This window comes from Mirounga angustirostris, unplaced genomic scaffold, assembly GCF_029215605.1.
Source record: "Mirounga angustirostris isolate CCGP_5_RB_7025 unplaced genomic scaffold, mMirAng1.0.hap1 SCAF_5, whole genome shotgun sequence".
Classification (NCBI taxonomy): Eukaryota; Metazoa; Chordata; class Mammalia; order Carnivora; family Phocidae; genus Mirounga; species Mirounga angustirostris.
The window spans coordinates 135,926,414-135,949,402 of record NW_026991713.1 but is presented as its reverse complement, the minus strand read 5'-3'; the positions used below and the strand labels follow the sequence as shown (position 1 = coordinate 135,949,402).

Sequence of the window (22,989 nt, the reverse complement as noted above, 5' to 3'; positions counted from 1 at the left end):
CGTCTCTGTGTGCATGTGTGTCTCTGTGTCTGTGGGTATGGATTGTGTGTCTGTGTGTGTGCGTGTGTTTACATACATGCATGTGTGTATAAGTGTGACTGTGGCTGGGTCTCTGTGTGTGTGTATGCATATGTGTATATGCATTTGCATGTCTCTGTGTGTGGGGTGTATGTGTGTTTGTGTGTCTCTGTGGGCATGTGTGGGTGCATATGTGTATTGTGTGAGTATGGACTTGCAAACGTGTGCATGTGAGTGCATGTGTGCGTGGGTGCGCACTTGTGTGGTGGGAGAAGAGGTAGAATCAGGAAGCTCTGCAGTAAGCTCACGGGGCTCCGGTGTGCTCGTGGAAAGCAAACACACCCGCTGCTGGACGCGCAGCTCTGGAGCCCGTGGGGTAACTCTCCCCTGCAGCCTCGTAGATGCACCCGAAGCAGAGCTATTCGGGAAGCATGGCTATCGATCTTCCCTTGCAATAAAGATGGACCAGTGACTGAATTCATAAGCATAAGCAGGAATCGATTTTGAAAGGACTTCAAAAACAGCGACTAGGCACAGCTGTAATGTCGCAGTGTAGACTATACCGACGTGTTGGAGGAACAGACGCTCCTTTGGGGTTCGTGGTCGGGACACCCCCACACCCCTGCATCCGTTTTCTCTTCATTACTACTGAGTCCTTTGGCCTTTGACTGAATGACACGCACTGTTTCTGCACCAGTTCCCTTTCCCTTTCACAGCAGGATCAGAGTTGAAATGGAAGCGAGAGAAGCTCCAGGACTCCAGCCGTGCCTTTCAAGCCCCGAACATTGTCATCAAGAAACAAAACGGTATCATTAAGAAAAAGTTACATTTGCAAACCTGGTATCAAAGGTTTTTAAGTTTCTATTTATAAAATCTAAGAGTCAATGCATGTTGGCTTTAAAAGGGGGCGCATCTCGTATTGCTAGAAGCTTAGAGAGGGGGTATTAGGAAGGTCTCCACGGTGGCTTGACCGTGAGGCAGAAACCCATCTTCACATCACCACGGCTCCCGTAATTTCTCAGTGAGAAGGTAGTCTAATCTGACTGCATTCGGCCGAGCACACAGTTAGAACAATAGTTTCTCCTCGAAAAACAAAGCAAAAAATAAGTAAATAAACAAATAAAATCGAGGCAGCCTCCCATGTAGCCCTTTGCCTGCATGGGTGATGCCCACATGGAAGCTTCTGGAAGGTTTGCTCTGTTGTGCTCCCAGCACTTGCCAGCAGGGCCTCTTGTCTCCCTGCCCGTGTTCCCTGTGGACTGAGATCGGCTGAAGATGCGAAGTGTGAAGAAAGCCTTGGAGGCCGAGCTCCCAAAGAAGAGGTGCTCCAGGGGCACGTGGGTGGCTCAGTTGGCGAAGCATCTGCCTTCGGCTCAGGTCATGATCTCAGGGTCCTGGGATTGAGCCCCGCATCGGGCTCCCTGCTCAGTGGGGAGTCTGCTTCTTCCTCTCCTGCTCAAGTGAATAATGCATGGCTTCATGGTGGTCAACTTAATCAAGTCCAGGAGCCTGGCTGTGAGGCTGTGGCTGTCTCTCGGTGCTCTGTGGGCCTGGCTTGCAAGGACGGGCACGTCTACAGAGAACATCCTCCTCAGGGCATCTCACAGTTAGTCCCCTCTGTGGGGGACACGCAAGCTCAGGAACTCCAGACCGTGCTCCTGTCTGGGGCGTTCACAATGCTGTGGGCATACTGTCAGGGCTAAGACTTCCTACCGCTGAAAAAGTCTGCTGAATATTGTTTCAGGGTGTGTTTCCCAGATTTGGTGGACCTAGGGACACTTCAAAAAATAATAGTGACCTCTCTTAGCATCTCCTGGAGTTTGCTGCCATGCGATAGGAGGCGGTGATGTCATACCCGCTGGGAGGGGTTTGGATTGAGGCGTGTTTCGAGTCCTGGGTCTGCAGCGCCTCACGTTCTGTGTGACCTACCGCATGCCAGGTCATGTCTCCAAGCATTTCCTCTCAGTAAAACGTGGATAAAATCCAAAGTTAGAAACAAAACCGGGAAAATGCCTAGAACACAGCAACCATTTAGCACAATGAGTGCCAGCATGCAATGGGGCAGCAGAAAATGCTAAAAGTTATGTGATCAAAGAGGCAAAGAGGTTTTTTTTTTTTTTTTTTTTTTAACAATTGTATTATGGCATTCAGACTGGCTGTCTATATAAGCACCTTTAAATCCCCATGGTTTAGATTAGGATTCTAATAGGAGCGAACTTGAACAATACTAATATGCCAATCATTTGCTTTTCTATTATTGATTTCAAATAAGCATGTAAGCCAACTGGCAGAGGGTTCCAGAAAACGGGTCCTAACACACTCAAGAAGTACACCACACATTCATTTGAAATTCCAAACTTTGGATGGAGCTCAGAAGGTTCTGGCGGCAGAATTCAAAAAAGAAGGCAGATAACAGTTGTGAGCCAAACATAAAGACAGCAGAGTGTCCCGGTCAGGTCATCAAATTTCCCATTAGGGAGATTAGATTTTAATCTGTTTTCAAAGTGACTGAGTGTTTGAACTTGTACAATAGAAATAACTCCCTCCCCACACAAGGAAAGCTCTTTCTGTAAAATGCAAACAACATTTATAAGCAATTTCTATTTAAAATCATATCTGTAGAGAGTTTATTTGCATCCTAAATAAAGATGTGAGGATTGGCTATTAATGTGTTCTGTGCACAGAACTCCAGCTGATGGTGATGCCTCAGGAGGCAGAAATGGAGGGGGGAGAAAACATTGAGGAAAAAGTGTACAGTTTGGTTCATGCCATTGATTTGGAAAGATCGACTCTAGATTGCAAACGTGACCCTTCTGTCTCAGATCAGCTTTCTTTCGAGAAGTTAAATAAATTTTAACCTGACCTGAGTTGGCAGCAACATGGAAACATGTGGAAAAGAGAGGCTGGGATAAGGCATCATCGGCTTGAATGGTGGAAGGAAGGTGATTTCCCATTTTTGAATGAAACAATGTCTGCATGAACATTTTCTGAATCGCATTCAGCATTACATCAATGAAATACCTTCAATGTGTTGTTTTGATGGAGAGAAATTACCTTGGCTGCAAAAGAGCCATTTCTTCGGATTCGTGGAGTCATCAGGTTCCAGCAAGTCCGCCGTCAACATGCCGAGATGTGCACCCCTCTCTCCGGTGACCGAGTGATTCTGCCCAGAGTTTACGGAACTGCACAAAGAACTCTGGATATGAAAAATTGCGTTCCTTACCTGCTTTTATATCCAATGTAACCGGAATTAAATGTATCCTTGGGAGACATCGGGGTTGGAACGGTCTTAGATTTCTTGTGTGCATTTGAAGAGTCACTGCAAGCCATCAACACAGAATGGCCGAGTTCTGTTGGGCAGAGGCTCACGGGGCACCCACGTAGCAAATGCGTGGGACAGTGGGAATGTGAGAGAGAGTTTTTAATCCTAAGTCAATTCCCTCAAAAACTAAAAGGAAGGAAGGAACTTTCACTTGTAACAGTCTGGTGAAAGTGTTTGCATTTTTGTAACTTTTATATAAACTACTCATTTACCAGAAATCACTGTGAGGATGTTCATGCATCATAACTCCCGTTTCATGAATGAAGACGGACACTCAGATTTTAAAGTGTCCTAAGGTTGGACAAAATCTTCACAATGAAGACAAAACCCAAGTATTATGTCTTCTTGTTTACTGCTTCCCCTTGATTAAATATTAATATCCCATGGAATGAAAGAGATGGAAATTATTACACCAGTCACCAGGTAGACAAGAACACAGCTTACGGACATGTCGTGGATTGCTGACCAGCTCTTCCTGCTGGTTTTTCTTCCCTAGACACTGGCAAATATTCCAGAGCCTGAGGTCTCGTTTAGGACTTTTTTTTTTTTTTTTTAAGCCTGTTTATCGAAGTGTGAAGCATCATTTGAAATTGATGGAAAGAGTTTTTTTTTTTTTTTTGAAGATTTTGTTTATTTGTCAGAAAGAGAGAGAGCACAAGCAGGGGGAGCGGCAGAGGGAGAGGGAGAAGCAGACTCCCAGAGGAGCAAGGAGCCTGATGCGGGGCTCGATCCCAGGACCCTGGGATCACGACCTGAGCCGAAGGCAGATGCCCAACCAACTGAACCACCCAGGCAGCCCAAGGAAAAAAAGATTTTTTTGAAGATGATGGCCCGCTGGTCCTGGGCTCGAGAGGAGACGTGTCCCGGGAACCCCGCTGGGAGAGGCGAATCTTTTCAGAGGCAGAAAAATAAAGGTTTGTAGGGAAGTGGGGAAGAGATGAGCAGGACAGTTAGGCAGGCATTCCAGCACCTTCCCGACAAGGGAGAGCCAGACCAGATGGAAACGAAACCCCTAGTCTTCCATGTGCTTATCAGGGGAGATGTAATTCCTTCTGAGGGTCGAGCAGTCTCTCAGGGTGAGTGGGGGTGTGTTCTCTGAAATATCCCTGCCCTGCTTCACACCCGACACCAGCTAGGAGGCCTCTTGTTTGTCCCGAATGCCACGCAGCAGTCCCTGGTTCAAATGGGATCAGACTTTCCTGAGCACCTGTTCTGTGTTCAGTGTCCTTCCAGAGCTTCAGCCCAGTGTCTGATTGAGAGTCACACTAACATGCCGACATCTGGGAACAGGCCGCCCAGATGGGGACTCTCCGTCTCTTACTCCTTGTGCCATCGAGGGCACCTGATATAATCTATCTAAACTGCACTTTCCCACTTACAATGACAGGACTCCTTCCCTCATGGGCGGTGCGGTGAGGACGAGAGACCATCCATGTAAAGTGCCCCGGCTATCTGTCCGGGATGAACAGGTGCTCACCCTTAGCTGCTTCTCTTGTCAGTGTTGTGTTAGTAAATTATCACTGTCATCAGATGAAGGAGGTGGTAAAGCACCTTCAACCCAAAGAAAATAAATGTCTAACTGAAGGGTGTGCTTCTGCTTCATCGCGGTGGTTGAGACCCCAGGCTAGAGGATCCCTTGCAGTTTCCAGATAGCCCTTGAAGTGAACCAGGAACACTTGAGTTTGGCAGGGAGCCCACAGAGAAGGGAGGATTTGGGAACGGCTGGCACAGATGTTTTTGAAGAACCCCCTGCCCCCAGGGCTGGATCTCTTTTGTGTGCAATACACGGACGGGATGGCCAGGAAGAAAACTGGGTCCCTGTTTCTCAGTTTGGGTGGAGAAGGAGGTGTTGGAACATGAGTCAATCCCCTCATCTTCAACTCTGTCCCATACTCAGCCCCACATGGGAGGACTAGGTCTGTTCCCTGACACGGTGTATGCCAAGGACAGTGTCTAGTAGCCGGAGGCTCTTCTCTACTTGTTCGATAGATGACAAACAAGTTTTTGTTATGTATAAAGCCAGGTCTTATCATTCCTTGACCATATCTGAAAAGCGTTTTAGATTTAAAGGTTTACATTAGCAACACTGTGAGATCCCGGTGTGGATTATCATCAAAATCTATTTTATATCAGAGCTGTTGATTTCTGCGGACTGAATTATAATCTCTTGGAAGGAAGTGATTGGGTTTATTCATCTTTGTTCCATCAAATCTGTGTAAACACACAGTGCTTTTCCATATGGACCCTCAAAAAATCTTCCTGCTCTCAGATTAAATTTAATATATTGAAAAGAACCAGAGTTGATGGTCTTGAGGAGAATGAATAAAACCAAAAGTTTAAGAGCACCCCACTGAGGTATAGAATGACAACACAATTGATATATTTAGTCAAAAGTTTTGGGCAATATGTGGACAAAACAGTAAAAATTGCTTTGATTCTGTATGGAGTTGGTTGATTAATCATGCCATTTACCATTAAACACCTTTTTAAAAAATCCAAATGAATAAAATTTTAATGAACTGAGCCTATCTTCAACATCTATAATACTTAGTTGAAAATTTTCCATGATAGGGGCATAACACTTCTTACTTATTTTCCTCTTGTGAGTGTTTTATCTACTTAATAAAATTTTGTTGTATGAAAATGTACATGTGTGTAATTAAATCTTTGTTAGTTATTCTAATGTAAGCCTTGCATCTGTAAAGTGAATTTTAAAATTTGTTCAAATTAATAATTACCAAGTTTCCAGTTATTTATTAAATCTCTTAATAAATGCATTAATTTATTAACTCTGTTAACAGATGTTAATAGCTCTCTAAATACACTGACTTACTGAGTAATATTAAACCATTTGTCAAGTTTTTTCTCTCTAAGGGGGTTGAAAATTACTTCAACTCAGTTGTGACTGTTTAAGTTCTGAGGAGAACCAAATTAAAATAAATGACTCCTTCCTTCCTCAGGTACATAACGCGTACAGAGTTTTGTGTTTTGTTTTGTTTTGTTTTAAACCAAACTGCTTTCTGATTTCTCAAGTCATTTTTTTGAGATCGTTTAATTATGGAATCATACTTTCTAATTAAAATGAAACTAGTTAGTTCATTAGAGAGCTGCCTGTCAAAGGCAGACAGAAGTTATCTGGACTGTTGGCAGGAGGAACCAATTTTACTGAGAACCGCAATTCCTATTTGCAAAAGCAAGTTTGCAGGTTATTGATTGAAGACAATAGGGCGGAGATTCGATGCTCTGATAACGGTAGATACACTCAGAGGCTCGACTCCGTGTTCTGTGCGGGAACTTCCAGCTCAAAACCCCTGCAGTCTGGTTCAGTTTTGTGGAGTTATTGCTTTGTACCTTAATTTAAGTGTACTTAAATAATCGGTGATGTTGGCTAGAACGGAACAGCACCTGGGCAGACATTGGGGCAAGAAAGCATGTGAGACTTACTGATGCTCTGTGAAGCGTCCTAACGGGTTTTCGTGTATATGGTGGAACGTATGAGGTCCTTAAAAGTTATGTGACTTAGAGACTTTCACATCTCCATCAGACTTCCCACATGTCACCTATGAGCTCATCTGTGTATGTAGATTATGACGTGGCACTAATTTTTCCTTACCAGTTTATGTAGGCTATCTTGTGGCATTCCTTGTTGGTCTTATATTTCCACTATACCCAAATACTTTCTAGAAAACTCATAGCTAGTTTTTAAAGCATCTATTTGTGTGCATATCTATATATTATTGTAAAGCATTTATATCTACGGATAGATTAGAACTGAAATTATGCCATGTTTTTCATCGTGTGAGTGTTGTGTCTAGGTAGGAATGTCTTCAATCTCAGCTTCATGGAGAGCGGCATTTCCACATTTTCTGGATGTGATCCAACTCTCTGAACTTGGAAACTGGAGTCAGTCAGCTTGTCAAATTTTCCTGTGCTCTTACAATTGGGAATAAGAGTTTATAGATTACAACTGGGACTAGAAGTTTATAAATTACAGAATGCCGGTCTCAAAGAAGCCAGTCTTACCAGACCAAGTAAGGTTTTCATGACGCATTAGCTCCGTAATATTCATACTGACATGGAAAATCAAACTTCCATTTGCATGTTATCTTACAGACATACTTAACGTTTATCTTTGGGACAAAGTCTAGCTGGCTGTAAATAGCTACACCATTTCTCCAAAACCTGCGAGGATTTAAGTTTAGTAATGTAAAAGGGCTGCACGGTCCTTTGCTATTGTTGTTTGTATGTTTTAACAGCTGACCCTAAATAATCTGGTATTCTGTTCTTCCCCAACAAGGAAAAAATGCACATACAGACCCATGCATTCACAAATCTCACATGGACTCAACAATGTTGACTGGGTTTTCCTTGACCAGTTTCCCTGTATGATTGACAAATCACCAATCCTGCATTAAGCACATGGACTTCATGAAGTCATAGGCTGGCAATCCCAACCATTTCTACTATTTGTCGAGAGCCACCTTGGTGTGGAGAGGGGAAAGATCTCAAGCCAAGAAGTTTGTTCCCAATTCCTACTTCACCAGTTTCTACTTCATCTCTCTCTGCTTCAGTTTACTTACCCAAGATAATGGTACTCGCCTCCTAGGCTTCTTGTAAGGATGAAGTGAGTTAATACATCTCAAACAATGAGAACAGTGCCCGGCACACAGTCATTCCTGTATTTGGTTGACCTGTCATCCCCCCAAAATTAACAGTAATAAAACTCACCGTGTCCGAATGATCCAAGAAGGTTTACACATAAATTTAAATCCTAACACTTGAGAAAATTTTCTGTGACATACCTGCTTTATTTTTTAATGGCAAAAATTTTATGACTGATGGTTTGTTTCTAGCATGTGCAAGTGGTTTCAATCATCCTTATTAGTTTAATAGTGCCCTGGAGTGGTTTCTTGACCTTTCCCACACCTCTGCGATTCTCTGGGAGCTTTCTGTAGACCTTTAGCTCGCGGACAGCGGAGTCACACGGGGTCTCCTTAGAAGCCCACCAAGTCATCCACACTCTTGGGTTAGGCTGGGCAAACGGCATAAGGGGCCTGATTGTGGGATAATATTCCCTTCTAGAACAATTCCTTTGTCCTCTTGGAGCAGAGCCATTCCTGCATTTTATTCTGCTTTAAAAATTACTCCTTCTAGGGGCACCTGGGTGGCTCAGATGGTTAAGCGTCTGCCTTCGGCTCAGGTCATGGTCCTGGGGTCCTGGGATCGAGCCCCACATCGGGCTCCCTGCTCGGCGGGAAGCCTGCTTCTCCCTCTCCCACTCCCCCTGCTTGTGTTCCCTCTCTCGCTGTGTCTCTCTCTCTGTCAAATAAGTAAATAAAATCTTAAAAAAAAAAAAAAATTACTCCTTCTAAACACAATGTGTCCTAAATCCCCCATGCTGATTATTAGGGGCCCGAGGGAAGCCAGAGGCAGATAATGTCCATGGGCCTGAAGGCAATGGCGACATTGGTCTAATAAGAGTACACTGGGCTCCTAGTATGTTCAGAATGCTTATATTGTGTTATGACAATTTTGTCAGTATTTACCCAAATGGACTGAGAGAATTAAGGTCCTGAATATGTACATTTTAATACATTCCTTCATTCAACATGGAAGAGTGCTTAAAATGGCCTGACCAGTGGAGGAAATCCAAACAAAGTAAGATTAGTCTGGGGGAGGTGCCAAAGGCCAGCAGGGCTGGGAGCAGACATAAAAAAGAAGGAGATCCTGCCATTTGCAACAACAGGGTTGGAGCTTGAGGGTATAATGCTCAACAAAATAAGTCAGACAGAGAAAGGCAAATACAGTATGGTCTCTCTTATGAAGAATCTAAAAAAAATTAAAAAAAAATTGTAAAAACCTACGCTCACAGATACAGAGAACAGATTGGTGGTTGCCAGAGATGGGGGATGGAGAGTAGGCAAAAATACAAACTAGCAGATATATATATATATATACACATACACCCCTATATCCTGGGGATGAACTGTACAGCCTGGTGGTTAGAGCGAATAATACTGTGCTGCATGTTTGAAAGTTTCTAATCTTAAAAGTTCTCATTACAATACAAAAATTTGTGACTATGCCTACTGATGGACATTAACTAGGTTTACTGCAGCCATCACTTCACAATTCCCACAAATATAGAATCATTGTGCTGTCCACATGTAACTGATGCGATGTCATATGTCAGTTATATCTCAATAGATTTTTAGAAATACTGATCCTCTTTGGATTTTTTCAGCCGTGTAAAAATGTGAACATTATTCTGAGATCACGGCCATATAAAAATAGGCAGCAGGCTGGAATTATCCCGAGGGCTACAGTTTCCCGCCAGGCAGGGAAAGTAGGGCTGCGGTCTTGGCAGTGATTCTGTCTGCAATGCTCATGGTGCCTGGAGCAGAAAGGTAGCATGTCATTGTTCACCAAAAGGGCCAATGAATTGGATGGTTGCTGGGCAAAATGCTGTTGATTTATTTATTTTATTTTTTTATTAGTTTTTTAATTCCAAAATGCCAAAATGCTGTTGGTTTTAGAAGGATAAATTTCAGCATACTATTGCTCCATAAAACATGTTCTGTCCAACACCAAGATTTCGGTCCTAACTGCTAATCATTGTTCTCAGGAACCAACCCTTGAATTCACACTTGGTCCCCTACCGTGGACTCTCCTCTGCTCCTGATCATATTAGCATAGTCTGAAACTCTGCCCTCTGCAGAGCGGAGCTGGTGGAGCCCAAGAGATTTGGGGGTTTTGGTCATTGTCCTGGCCAGTCGGGCACTAGTCCATGAGGCTGACGCCACGGCAATTGGATTTGGTGCAGAAGCAAATGAAGAGCTGAGATCGATTGTGTGGGTCTCAGGCTTGCAGTCAGGGGGAGCTGATATACCAGATACCCCTCGGTGAAGCCCTGTTCCCAACCGCCTGGCCCATCCAGGAGAGTCCATGGTGCCTCAGCCAATGAGGAACGGGAGTACAGGTTGATAATTCAGAAAGTCCCTCAGGAATGCACTGGGTAGTGGGTTTTCTAGATGTTGTTCTAGGGAGATTCCAGAGCAGCTTGAATCTCACTGTCAGAATAGTTGAAATGTATAACAGTACTATATATATATTACTATTCACTGCAAGATTCTGAATGATTATTGGCCACATTTGCTAGATGTTGGGAATAGGATGGCAAGACAGAAGTAAAATCCACCTCCAGGAAGATTATAATCTGAAAATTATAATTACTTATATCTATATCATATTATATCTCTGTGTCTATCTATATCTTTATCCTATCTACCCATCCATCATCCATCCATCCATCCATCCATCTTTGTATGTGTGCATAATAATCATAACATAATAATAATGATGTATTATTTAAGTTAAGTTAAGTAATAGTAATAATACATAGTAATAACACTGTGTTACTTGAAAGGTCACAAAAACTGGGGTGCCTGTGGGTGGCTCAGTCGGTTAAACATCTGATTCTTAATCTCATCTCAGGTCTTGATCTCAGGGTCATGAGTCAACCCCACATTGGACGCCATGCTGGTCATGGAGCCTACTTAAAAAAAAATTCACAAAGATTAGGAATAAAATTATTAACTTTTTGGTATGTATACACAGAACATTTTTAGAGAATAAGTACACACACACACACACACACATTTGTTTCAGAGGAAACGCAGGTAGACATGGAGCTTGGGGATCTTGCAGGGAAATCCCACTGTGTGGTCTTCAAACTCCCAGTCACCTGGGAGGTTAAGGTGCACACAGAGATATACTTGATGACATTTTGGGAAAAGGCCTAGAAGTCTGCTTTTTTACAAGGTCTCTAGGTGATTGTGTTGAAGGTCCTATAGAACTCACATTTTAATTTTTGTTTGCCAGTATTGTCTCCTTATAATGACTTTGGATACAGAATTGTCTGAATGTTTTCATCCATAGTGGTCCCTGGATTTTAAGCCGCATGATGCCCAAGGTTGGAAAATAGTTATGATGTCATTTACAAAATACCTTTCTTCTTACTGCTTCTTTGCTAGTGTGTTTTTTTTTTAAGTGGAATGTTCAGTACAATAGGCAGATTTATCGTTTTCAATAGTGTAATAACTGTTTTACTTGGTAATCTTAACACATTATTGTCTAATCAGTCCCTGGAGGGTTAGTTGTAGACATTTTTTTCTTCCTTCTCCTTCATTTCTTGAGACATATATGGGTTAATGAAACACTCAGAATAATCAACTCTGGTATTGAGCTAGCTATAGCTGTTGAATCGAATTGAACTGAGCTCTGGGGAATTATTTTAGATATGCCAAATAAATAATTACTGTGATTTCTGGTTTACAAAAACATTGAATTAACAGATCTTATTGTTCATTGGAAATTAGTAGGGACTCCTAATTCTTGACATAGAAACATGTCTGAGATAATGTCTCAAATACTGCATATGATTTTTAATTTTTATTATTTTTCATGTATTTATTTTTATATATGATTTTTAAGCACGTTTTTCTCCCCACTGACCTGCCCTTGCAAACATTTCAATAGAAATTCCAGTTATCCTTATAGACATTAGCAATCTGAACAATTTTAAATAATATTTTCATTATTATCAAAATTTCTTCTTCCCTCCAGGTCACTTATTTTCTTGTTGGGTGAGATGGGCCTGTGCTAATCAGCAGGGTTTTTGAATTGCATAACCCAGTATTTACTGGCCAGTGTTAACTCTTCAGTTCACATTCTCATAGAGTGATGCTTCTAAGACAGATTCCTTTATCTGCTCATCTAACTTTTTGTAACATAGAAAGATTTTAGCTTAATTCAGATCAAATATGGCCAACACTTGAAAGAACCGGGTATTTCATTTTTATAAGTCCCTATGGAGGAGAATTACCTCCTTATGTGACCCTCGATTTCCCATTGAAATTTGCATATGCAGTCTGAGATTGTCAAGTCAGATTCTTCAATTAACCCTTCGAGCAGACTACTTACGTATGAAGAATATTTAAGTACTGGGGGTTCTAAGTCACCTGAGGATGTCTCTCTTGATAAACTCATGAATGAAGGTTGAGCTCATGCCCAAGGCATTCAGTATGGCCACGGCTTCGCCTTGTTCCCCCTCATTGCCCCTCATCCACCGTCAGCTGCCCTGGATTTGTATCTGAGATGACATGGCTGCCCAAATAGACTATCAATCTATTTCCTTTTTTTTTTTTAAAGATTTTTTTATTTATTTATTAGAGAGCGAGCGAGAGAGAGACAGCATGAGAGAGGAGAGGGTCAGAGGGAGAAGCAGGCTCCCCGCTGAGCCGGGAGCTCGATGTGGGACTCGATCCCAGGACCCTGGGATCATGACCTGAGCCGAAGGCAGTCGCTTAACCAACTGAGCCATCCAGGTGCCCAATCTATTTCCTTTTTAAAAACTGGGCTAGTTCTTTACATAACCAAGAATTTTCAGTTTAGAGCCTCTGGCTCAGTGATGGAATACTAGATTGCTTTAACATGTGTGATGGCACTAAAATTCTTCAGCAGTGTCATAATATCCTCACCAGATGTAGTCATTAGATAGATCAAATATCAAATAGGATCTTTTTTTTAATTAGAAATGGGACATGGTGAGTGTGTTATTTCAACATGAACTAACAATTGTTAAGCCAGCCATGTGACTGGATAACTCAGTTTCATGGATGTCATGAGTTCTAGGACAAATCTACCTCATGTACTGTAATTATTCATATCAATTTTTTAAAAGATTTCTTTATTTGAGAGTGAGAGCAAGCAGCAGTGGGGGAGCAGAGGGAGAGGGAGAGAATCTCGAGCAGACTCCATGCTGAGCGTGGAGCCCGACACTCAATCCCAGGATTCTGAGATCACGACCTGAGCCGAAACCCAGAGTCAGATGCTTAACTGACTCTGCCACCCAGGTGCCCCTAATATCAATATTTTTTAACCCCACTAAGAAACTTCATAAGAAGGTGAGGTGTAGAAAAGCATGTTTTCTGTCACTTAACTTTTTACAACTCCCAATTGATTCATAAATTTGGACCTTTTCTGCCCTAGGTACGAAACTGCACACCATCGTTGCTTGGGAGTAACTACATGAAGACACTGATTGTTCTTGTCTTGGTTATTTCTTCACCTGGGTTCTAATTTATAGAAAACTCAGAGTCCTTAGTTATATGAGCTCCACATGCTCCAAAAACCAAAAATGTACAGTGTTGCTTGGTGTCAACCTTCTGATGTAATATCAAAATGACTGGATGAGAGTCAGCCCTATATCAGACCAAAATTGGATCACTGCTTCTCTGCAGCTTTGTTTGATCTTGATGTTAAGATATTTGGAAAGAGATCAATAATCATCAGATGTCTCAAGTCTACTGAAAAAATAATTACACAATATTTAACTGGTGTCGTAGCATGACAGAATGGTGTTTCTTGAAATACAGAATGATAGTTATGCTACTATCTTTAACTCAAGACAGGGAGAAGAACCCGACATCTCTCTCTTTATGTGTATGTGTGTGTGACTATGTAACTGTCTATAACTGTAACTATGTATTATATATATATATATAATATATGAGGTAGATATAACTTTACATATATTTTATATATCATAAAATACATGTAGTATGTATTTGTATATTAAATATAATATTAATAGTATTAATATAATAATAAATATATGTGTGTATATATATATATATATATATAAACTTTTCTCTGTTCCATACTAACTGAAACAATGATAATAAAAAATATAAGGTGGCCTGAATCTAGAAAAGTTGCCATAGAGATTCTAGGTAATTTCACTTCAAATTTACTGAATCAAACAATTTCCTACTGAGTAGAAATGATCTATATCAGTAGCTTTTATGAAATAGTGATTTAATTTTTTGAGTATTTGTTAACTGGAATTCCCTGTAGCCATTAACCTCTCTTTTTACTTGTTTGGGGGGTGAATCTCTTTCTTTTTCCTTTCTCTCATTTTTTCTTTAATTCTCACTCATTCATATAATTGGCATACCAAATACTTTGAGAATGTGACCCAAAATGTCAGCTAAATGTGTATATATAATTATGTATATATAAATCCTAAATATCTTGCTTTTATTTATGCAATAAACAAAAACTGAGCAAGATATTTCAATATCCTGCACCTACTTTTATTGAACAACTAAAAATACCAGCACTTGTCAAGGGAAAGATGCTGGTGGGAGTGGCCAGGGACCAGGGAGAAAGTTTCAGCTGGGATTGTGTCATAGGTATGGTTTTACTGAGGGGCAATAAAACCAGAGGAATGTCGCCGTGACGACAATCACGTTCCCTCTTCTTGGCCATCCAGTTTTACTGGCTGCTATGGCCACGAGGAATTTTATGTTTTCTACAAGATTACTGTCTTTCAACTGGTTTGCTCCATTGGAACAGGTTTCCAATTTGCTGGAATCAAATTACTGAAAACATAGTACATGTCATTTAAATTTCATAACCATGAAAGCCATTTCATATATATGTAAAATTACTAATCTGGAAAAGTCATGTCTCAGATCAATAATTTTATTTTGATTCAGAAAGTATGTATGTGTTTGTTCAAGGGGCAGAGGAAGCTGTGGGAGGGCTTCCTGCTTCCTTGTGTGAGGGTCCCATACTTTTCTCCTCCATCTCCTGGTTGAAATGGTAATGCACTTGGGAGCTTCTCTGGTTCGAATGAGTGTATCACCTGCCTTGGTGAAGATAAGGATACTTGGTGTGCACCCCTGACTTCAGTGTGAGGGAGTAGGGGCAGCCCCACGTGGTTGGGGTGTCCAGGATTTCTCAGCATCTAAAGGAAAGGAGCACTTCTGACTGATGCAGTCCTTTTGCAGCCTGGCTAAAATAAGACATGAATCGTGACATTGTGGGGAAAATCTTGGTATGTGAGCCTGGCATAAGAGAGAAATTTTAAACAAGATGCGAGAAAAAATAAAGTCACATTGTCAGTTTCACCCTTAAAACGAAGTTTTTCCGAGGAGAAGGTAAGTTTCAATAAGAGAGCCGTGGCATCACTTTTCTAGTTTTTCAGAGTAATCCAAATCATTGAAGAACATATGTTACCTGGTCATTACTAACTACTGAAACCTGTCTAGAAGGACGTCCAGGGGAAACAATCTATTTAAGAATCACTTTTTGGGGTCCATATATTTATTTTTGTTACTGACTGTAAATTTGGTTCTGGCCTTTAAAGATGCCAGTCTTTGGTTCTGATGAGATATATCTCCTAGTGATCACTTGAGGTTAAAATGATCAATACTAGGCCATGGACACAGGGAGGATGGATGACAGTGAGATGAGGCACCGCACAGGCACTCCCAGCAGGGAGGTGCACGGCCAGGAGAACCCCAGATGTGGGCACAGACAGCCAGAGTCCCGGACACCAGCCTTGTCGTCTGCAGAATTAAGCGTTGAAAGGTTCTCACATAGGTGATATTTTCAAGAACAATTCAGTGACAGGCATACAGGATTTTAACCCTACAGCCTTCATGGAACCAGCGGGACCATGGCTGGGGAAGCAAGTTTCTTCAAAAACAAGCTGTATGCGTTGGGGGTCAGGGATCACATATGCCATCTTATCAAATACTTGACTTCCTCTTTAGAGTCTGACAAAGCTTCTGTATTTTCATAGGACCTCCCCCCAGCAGACAGACAATGCTGGGGGGAAAAAAGGAAGCTAAACAATGATGTGCTAAATTTGACAGAAACTTAACTTTTTTTTTTTAAAAGATTTATTTATTTATTTGAGAGAGCGAGAATGAGAGAGAGTACATGAGAGGGGGGAGGGTCAGAGGGAGAAGCAGGCTCCTCGCTGAGCAGGGAGCCCGATGCGGGACTTGATCCAGGGACTCCAGGATCATGACCTGAGCCGAAGGCAGTTGCCTAACCAACTGAGCCACCCAGGCGCCCAACAGAAACTTAACTTTTCACATGATACCAAACCTTACCCAAATGCAACGTTCTTTGCCCTGCTTTTGTTCTCCAATTTTCCACTGAAGCCATCCCGAGGAAGTGGTATCATCAGCTTAATTAAAAATACTTCCTTTGTCTTGGCTGGCTTTTACCAAAAGGAGTGGTTCAAGTTCTTAGAAGAGATGGCTCCTGGCGTTACAATAGCTGAGGGCTCTGGGAGCCCCTTTCACGCGGGCTCTGCTGGGACCCGTAATGTAGCTAGGTAAACAGCGATCTCATTTTGGGTCATGCGGGTTTACTAACATCATCGTGAAAGGTATCAACAAGATATGAGGTAGCTGTCAATTTATTTAACTCCGTTTGCTTTGGCTTTTGGGTTTTTTTTTTTCCGTCTTACGGAGTGAACTCGGAGGAAGCTGGAAACATTTCTTTCCACTGAATTTTTGTCAAGCTAAAAGCAATGCCTGCTCATTAAATAATTGTAAATGAATAGAAAAAAAGAGAAGTTACTGACAATCCCCAAACTTTCAGACAAACACTTTCTATTTTCCTTGATTTTGAGACACACTTAGGAACTCTCATTATTTTTTGAAGGTTTCAAATAATCCTAAATGAGGACGCGTCTGTCTGTTCTGAAATCAGAATGGTTACTGAAGCTCCACACATTTCAGTTGGGTTAAACTTTGACCAAGCCAGGTGACCAGTTAGCAGACCACGTGGAATACTTTCTATCAGCCAAGACCACACACCCAGATTCCTGGAGCAGGTCTCAGTGTTTGTAATCAAACATAACCCCAGAATGTTTGCTCTCCTAAGCATTTGAGACACATTCTTCTCATTTGAAAGCTTTGTGTCTTACTCAACAACCTCTGTATCTAAACTATGTTAAAGATACATAGTGAAGGGATGACATCACAGAGCTGATTTTGTTCTTTCAGCTCTGTGCTTAGCTAAAGTTGAGCAGTTGCAATGAGTCATGCAATCTTGTGACCGGCCGGGCACTTTTCCAATCAGAAAGACAGTTAAGATCTTTAACAGAATCTGGAGTTGTTTGAAGACGAGGTAACAGCAGGACCTGGACGCTTGGTGAAACCAAGCCTGTGTGAGTAACAAAATGTGTTCCTAGTCCTGCTGAATAACACAACACCAATGATGAAGTAACACTTAGTAAAGCTGACTCATTTCCTCATTTACAGATGAAAGGGACTGTTGGAGAAATGACTATCTCCCAGGTAAGTGATGTTTCCTTCAGGTAATGCGTGGTGAGTCTTTTTAAAGCCAGGCTGACCGTGACATTGGCTTGTTGGTTATCAGGTCTATTGAAAGGGAAATTTTATTACGAAATCCTGTCAGATGTTAAAAGCCAGGTCCATTTCTAACCTTGACTACGTGAGGACTGCTGATTTTGGACAATATTCAGAAGAAAGAGCTCGTGGGAATCAGGTGTAAAGATGATTGGACATAGAAAATAAAAATGTGGACTTAAAGCAAAGTTTCTTTTTATTTCCCACCAGATATGTGTTTACTGGCAATGCTGCACATCTGGGTGGAATATCTGTGGGCGAGTACGCTGGATGCCCCTCTGTATCTAGGGAAGCCTCAGTTGTACCGGGACTGGGGACTGTGGGATTTCCAGCCATGTCCTGCTGACATGGCAGGCACTGCCATGCTGGGAAACCAACCTCCTCTCTGCAATCTTGCTGTAATCTCCTGGGCTTTATACTCAAGGCTGCCTTTACAACGCATTCCTCAAAGTTAGTTTGGAGCCTACTTATTTTAAAAAACACAAGAAGCCTGTTGGGAGAAAAACATTGGGAGAATGGGTGCATTCCTCACCCAAACTCATAACTCTTTTCTTCCTCGACTAGATCTTACTAGGACTTTACAAAAATGGAAGTAGGCTCTCTAAATAGGATTTTGTTATTTTCATTCATTTATAACGTGTGGCTTGCCCTCTGTTGTCTCTTTCCCCTACTTCGTATGCCTTCTTCTGAATTCTCGTGTAATTTTAACAGTTGTACAATTCTTTTTGTGGTTGGGAAATCACAAATTGTGAAACACGTTAAATTGAGCACATTTAAAAATAACTTAGCCTTTTCTACTGTTTGGGTAAGGCCGTCTGCTTGTTTGGGGTTGCTAATGGGAATAAGTGACCATGTGTACAGTACCTCTACAGCTGGTCTGTTTGCTCAGAGGAAAGAATTCATTGAATAGCCATAGACTACATTCCAGAATGTTGGCCAACCACTGTGCAAAAGGGAACTGTTGGGTCACAGCAAAGCCCACTGCCTTGGCTGGAAGAGCAGTTCCAAATGTCTGCCCAGGGGACAGAGACCTTGTTGCAGGATGTCCATGTGGGCTCTCCTAACAAGCATTTTTATTAGTGGTTCTTTCCTCCTCTTGGCTTCCTAATAAAAGGCTATTGGAATTTTGAGTCTCTGGAAGTCCACGCTTTTTTTGAAGTTACTTCCTATGTTTTGCAATTAATTCTCCCAATGAACTCGATCTAAATATTGGGTTGGGGGGTTGGGGTGGGGGTAATCTCAAATACTTCAGGGCCCGGAGGAGATCTGTCGCGTTGTATTTCTCTCCTTCCTCGCGAACAGACGACAATGGTATGGTTCTGCATTTGGAATCTGAGAATCTGCGGAGGCATCGAGTTGGTCTGCAGGGAGGGTTAAGAGCTAGCCTGGTGAGTGGGATGTGGCATGTGCCAACTCCCCCTCCCTCATTGATCTGTTTTATAAATTGGACAGCTCTACTTTGATCTGCTTTCAGACAAGAGTTCCTTTTAACCCAAAGGGATAAATAAATGGGTTTGAAAGTTGTTTAGAAGGGAATGTCAAAGCAAAGCCCAGAAGGAGGCTGGTGCAGCCTCAGTTGGCCACTCAGAATGGAAGTCAGGGCAGGGCTCAGGGACCATGCTGGCCTGTGCAGGTCTCTCCTCCTCCAGATTCTCAGGGTCTGACTTATAAGGCAGCACAGAATGGGTCATGTCCTGGTGCCTGGTCTGCCCAGATGGAGTCCGGACTCCCTCCTCTGCCTTATTTGCCCCATCCCTCCCTCTTAACCCTCTCTGTGCTATGTAGCCTCAGCAAGTGGTGGAAGCCTCTAGGAATCAGACTTTCTGTGGTGGGAACCGCCAAGGCGGCGGGTAAGCCCTAACTCCTCTCCTCCAGTGAATGGTGACTTCTCTCTCCCAAACTCATAAGCCTGAGGTCCCCAGAGCACATTCTCTTCCCTTCCTGACCCCACCACTTTCCCTTTCCAAAGACCTAAAGAGCCTTTGCCTTCCCGGCGACCCTCAGATCTGTCCTTCCCCGCCTGTCCATCCCCTCGGCCACGGTCCTATTTTTGGCCCTCCCTATGTCAGGCCCATCTGTACTTCCAACTTCTTCTTCCTTGGGCCACACGCCTCCCTCCAGTTCTCGTGAATGCCTCACATGATGGCCAGATGGGTCTTCAAATGCTGCTTCGAAAATGTCACTTCTCTCAGAAAAGTCTTTGCCACTTGTCTCAGGGTATTCAAATCCCACTGACTCACTTCTCGCTTATTTTACTCAATGAGTATCTGAGCACTGGTGTTTCCCCGTTGGCCACGATGGGCCAAGAGCCACCTGCACACATCCATTTTAACTCAACATGCAAAGCCGTTTTACGTGTAAGGGCAGACGATGCTCTTCCTAGGTGACAAGAAGCAGAAGGTGCTCAGGAACGCACCTGCTGTGGCGCAGCCCATCATCCGTCCCGCCAACCAGAGTGCAGGAGACGCGTGCCAGGGGCTACATGCTAAGAGCTTGGGTTACACCATGAGCAAACATGCCCGAATCCCTGCTCTTCTGAGCGTGTTACTACGGCAGGGAGCTGAGAGGAAGAATCCCTCTGTCTTCGGTGTGGACGTCAGCCTCTGTAGGAGATCTTTTATGTGGAGCCATCAGATAATAAAGAACGACAACAGAACCGTCATTTCTAGTAGCTTTTAGCTAACCATGCCGTCTTTGGAAATCACGTGTGTGTGAAGACAGAGAGTCTAACTTCCATCTATTTTATCGTTTTGGGGGTCACTTTTAATTGTTTGGATGGAAAGCAAAGGCCTGTTGAGGGCATGAGAACAAATTTTGGGGGTGGGGCCAGTGGAAGTCAGACTCCGATGGATTTACACCCTGCCAGGTGATAGTCATGGCCTCTCAAGAGCCTGGGCCTCGTACCTGTGAAGGAGGTGTCCCAGCCTCACCATCATGCAGCCCAGCTCGGGCCTCCTCCAGCCCATGGGACTGCTGTGGATTGAATTATGTCCCTCCCAAATGTACCTGTTGCAGCCCTGACTCCCAGCCTGACTGTATTTGCAGATGGGCTCTCTAAGGAGGTAACTGAGGTTAAACAAGGTCATCGGGGTGGGGTCCTGATCCCATAAGACTGGTGTCCTGGTAAGAAGAGGAAGAGACAGCAGCATGGTCTGGCTCTCTCTCTCTCCCCCTCCTTCATGTGAAGACACAGTGAGAAGGCGGTGGTCTGCAAGTCAGGAAGACATCTCCCCCCAGAACCTGGCCATGCCAGCACCTTGATCTCGGACTCGTGGCCTCCAGAGGTGTGAGAACTGTCTGTGTTTTTTTTTTTTTTTTTAAAGATTTTATTTATTTATTTGAGATAGAGAGAATGAGAGACAGAGAGCATGAGAGGGAGGAGGGTCAGAGGGAGAAGCAGGTTCCCCGCCGAGCAGGGAGCCCGATGCGGGACTCGATCCCGGGACTCCAGGATCATGACCTGAGCCGAAGGCAGTCGCTTAACCAACTGAGCCACCCAGGCGCCCCCTGTCTGTGGTTTAAGCAGCCCTTCTGTGGTGTTCTGTTACGGTGGCCCAAGCTGACTAAGACAAGGCGTCTTCGATCAGCCATACAAGGAGGGCCCTGGTCATGGTTCTCCCTCTGAATCTCTGCTTCCTGGTGCTCTGGGGTCTCCCACGGCACGTGCGTTCTTACCCGCCCCCTTGCAGTAGAAGCCTTGCTGTTAGGACTCCAGTAAGGGGTCGTGCACATATTTGTCCCCCTTGGGTACTAGCCAAATACATCCCTCACACTATGAAAAGGAATATTTGTTGATCAACCGGTCTGCCAGATGGGATGAGCCAAGTTGTACCTGGTAGGCTGAAATCGTTCATTTTTACTTTGGTTTCAGGATAGGCAGAGAAATATTGAGAATATTCTGTACACACCTCTGGCTATTTAGAGAGCTGAGAGCTGTTTATTTTCTCCTGGAACGATCTGGAGAGTTACTTCTGCCCTTTAACTGGCTCACGGACATAACATAAAGCAGTACGTGCCAAATCCTACAAGAGGAGTGCTTTAATTGTCTTCAAACGGAAGGTGTTTTATCAATAAAATCAAAATCCCATTAAATTCTCTGGTACTTGACCAGGATGCTTCATCCTGCACCCTTTCTTTAAAATTATTTAATCTCTTCTTAGTAAAAAAGGAGAAAATACCGGTTGAACCAAAAATGATTTCTTTCTACTCTCCTGGTGTTCCTTTCTTCATTCTGCATGAAATTAATTTCAAAGAAAGGAGCCGAACTCTTCAGTTGCGGCCGCACGATTTAGTGCAAAAGCAAGATTTTCAATTAACAGCGATAACCTGCACTTGATCAGAAAATAAAGCTATTCCTGCTGAAGTGACCAGGAATTAACACTTTTTAATTGTTCTCCTAGGGAGAGTGTGTATGTCATAAAATAATCTGAAAGAGCTTTCATTTGCACTTCTGACCTAAAATGACCCTGTGCTTAATTTGACCTACTTGATGTAGGTCATTGAATCAAAGTTATCTTTCTATTAAATTATAAAAATGATTTTTCTTTGGGACGATGTATTAGCGATATTTTGCTTACTCAACAGTAATGTTCAGAAATTTATTATCCATGATGTTAGTGGGTTTCTATCTGAGCTCTGCAAATATATATATTTTTAAACTGTTCTGACGTTATTTCATTAAATTGCAACATGCGGGTTTAAAGGCCACATGGCAAGCTCCTTGGGCAGCCCTGCTCTCTGATGCCTTCAGCTCGGGCTCCAGAAGCAAAGGAGAGGAAAGCAATGACTTAATTGTTTCAGTAATTTTGGCAACCGTGTCCTTCCTCAGCAAGGCCAAATTGGCACTTGCCAAATGATCAAGATTGTTGACATTATAAAAGTTTTGCTCTGATTGTTTCTTTAGTTAATTGCTTGAAAAACTTCTGCGTTGTCAACTTCGCTCTTGAAATGACTCTACACATCTTCCCGCAGGTGGGATTATATTCAGGTGCAAGTTACAGAGAGTACAATTCATAGAGATAGTCACGATTGACACTGTATTTAGTTCACATAAAAATAAGGGCCAACAAGGAGGGTTTGGGGCTAATGCAGCCTCTTAGTAACATCTTCAAAGACCTTGTATCGTTCCATGGTTTGTAATCCATCATCTCTGCTTTGTATTTTTTTTTAAAGATTTTATTTATTTATTCATGAGAGACAGACAGAGAGAGAGAGAGAGGCAGAGGGAGAAGCAGGCTCCCAAGGAGCAGGGAGCCCGATGAGGGACTCGATCCCAGGACCCTGGGATCATGACCTGAGCCGAAAGCAGACGCTTAATCATCTGAGCCACCCAGGCTCCCTCTGCTTTGTATTTTTTATTCTCCAGGTTCTAGGACACTTGCTGCCAGTGCAGGCAGCTCCACATTCAGGTTT

At 42.8% G+C, this 22,989-nt stretch overlaps 1 protein-coding gene across 32 annotated transcripts in view; it reads left to right on the top strand.

Annotated features, from left to right (window-relative positions):
- Positions 1-15,745: 15,745 nt before the first annotated feature.
- LOC135364513 (uncharacterized) overlaps positions 15,746-22,989 on the top strand; it is a 62,438-nt gene continuing 55,194 nt past the window's right edge. For 9 of the 32 annotated variants that reach the window (XM_064592121.1, XM_064592122.1, XM_064592120.1 and 6 more), the window contains exons 1-2: positions 16,098-17,375; positions 17,470-17,505. Coding sequence is in view for 2 of the 32 variants with exons in the window: in XM_064592140.1 (XP_064448210.1) it covers positions 17,470-17,505 (36 nt within the window). In the remaining 30 variants the exon portion in view is untranslated. The other 23 variants (XR_010411739.1, XR_010411738.1, XR_010411737.1 and 20 more) reach the window with 13 other exon arrangements.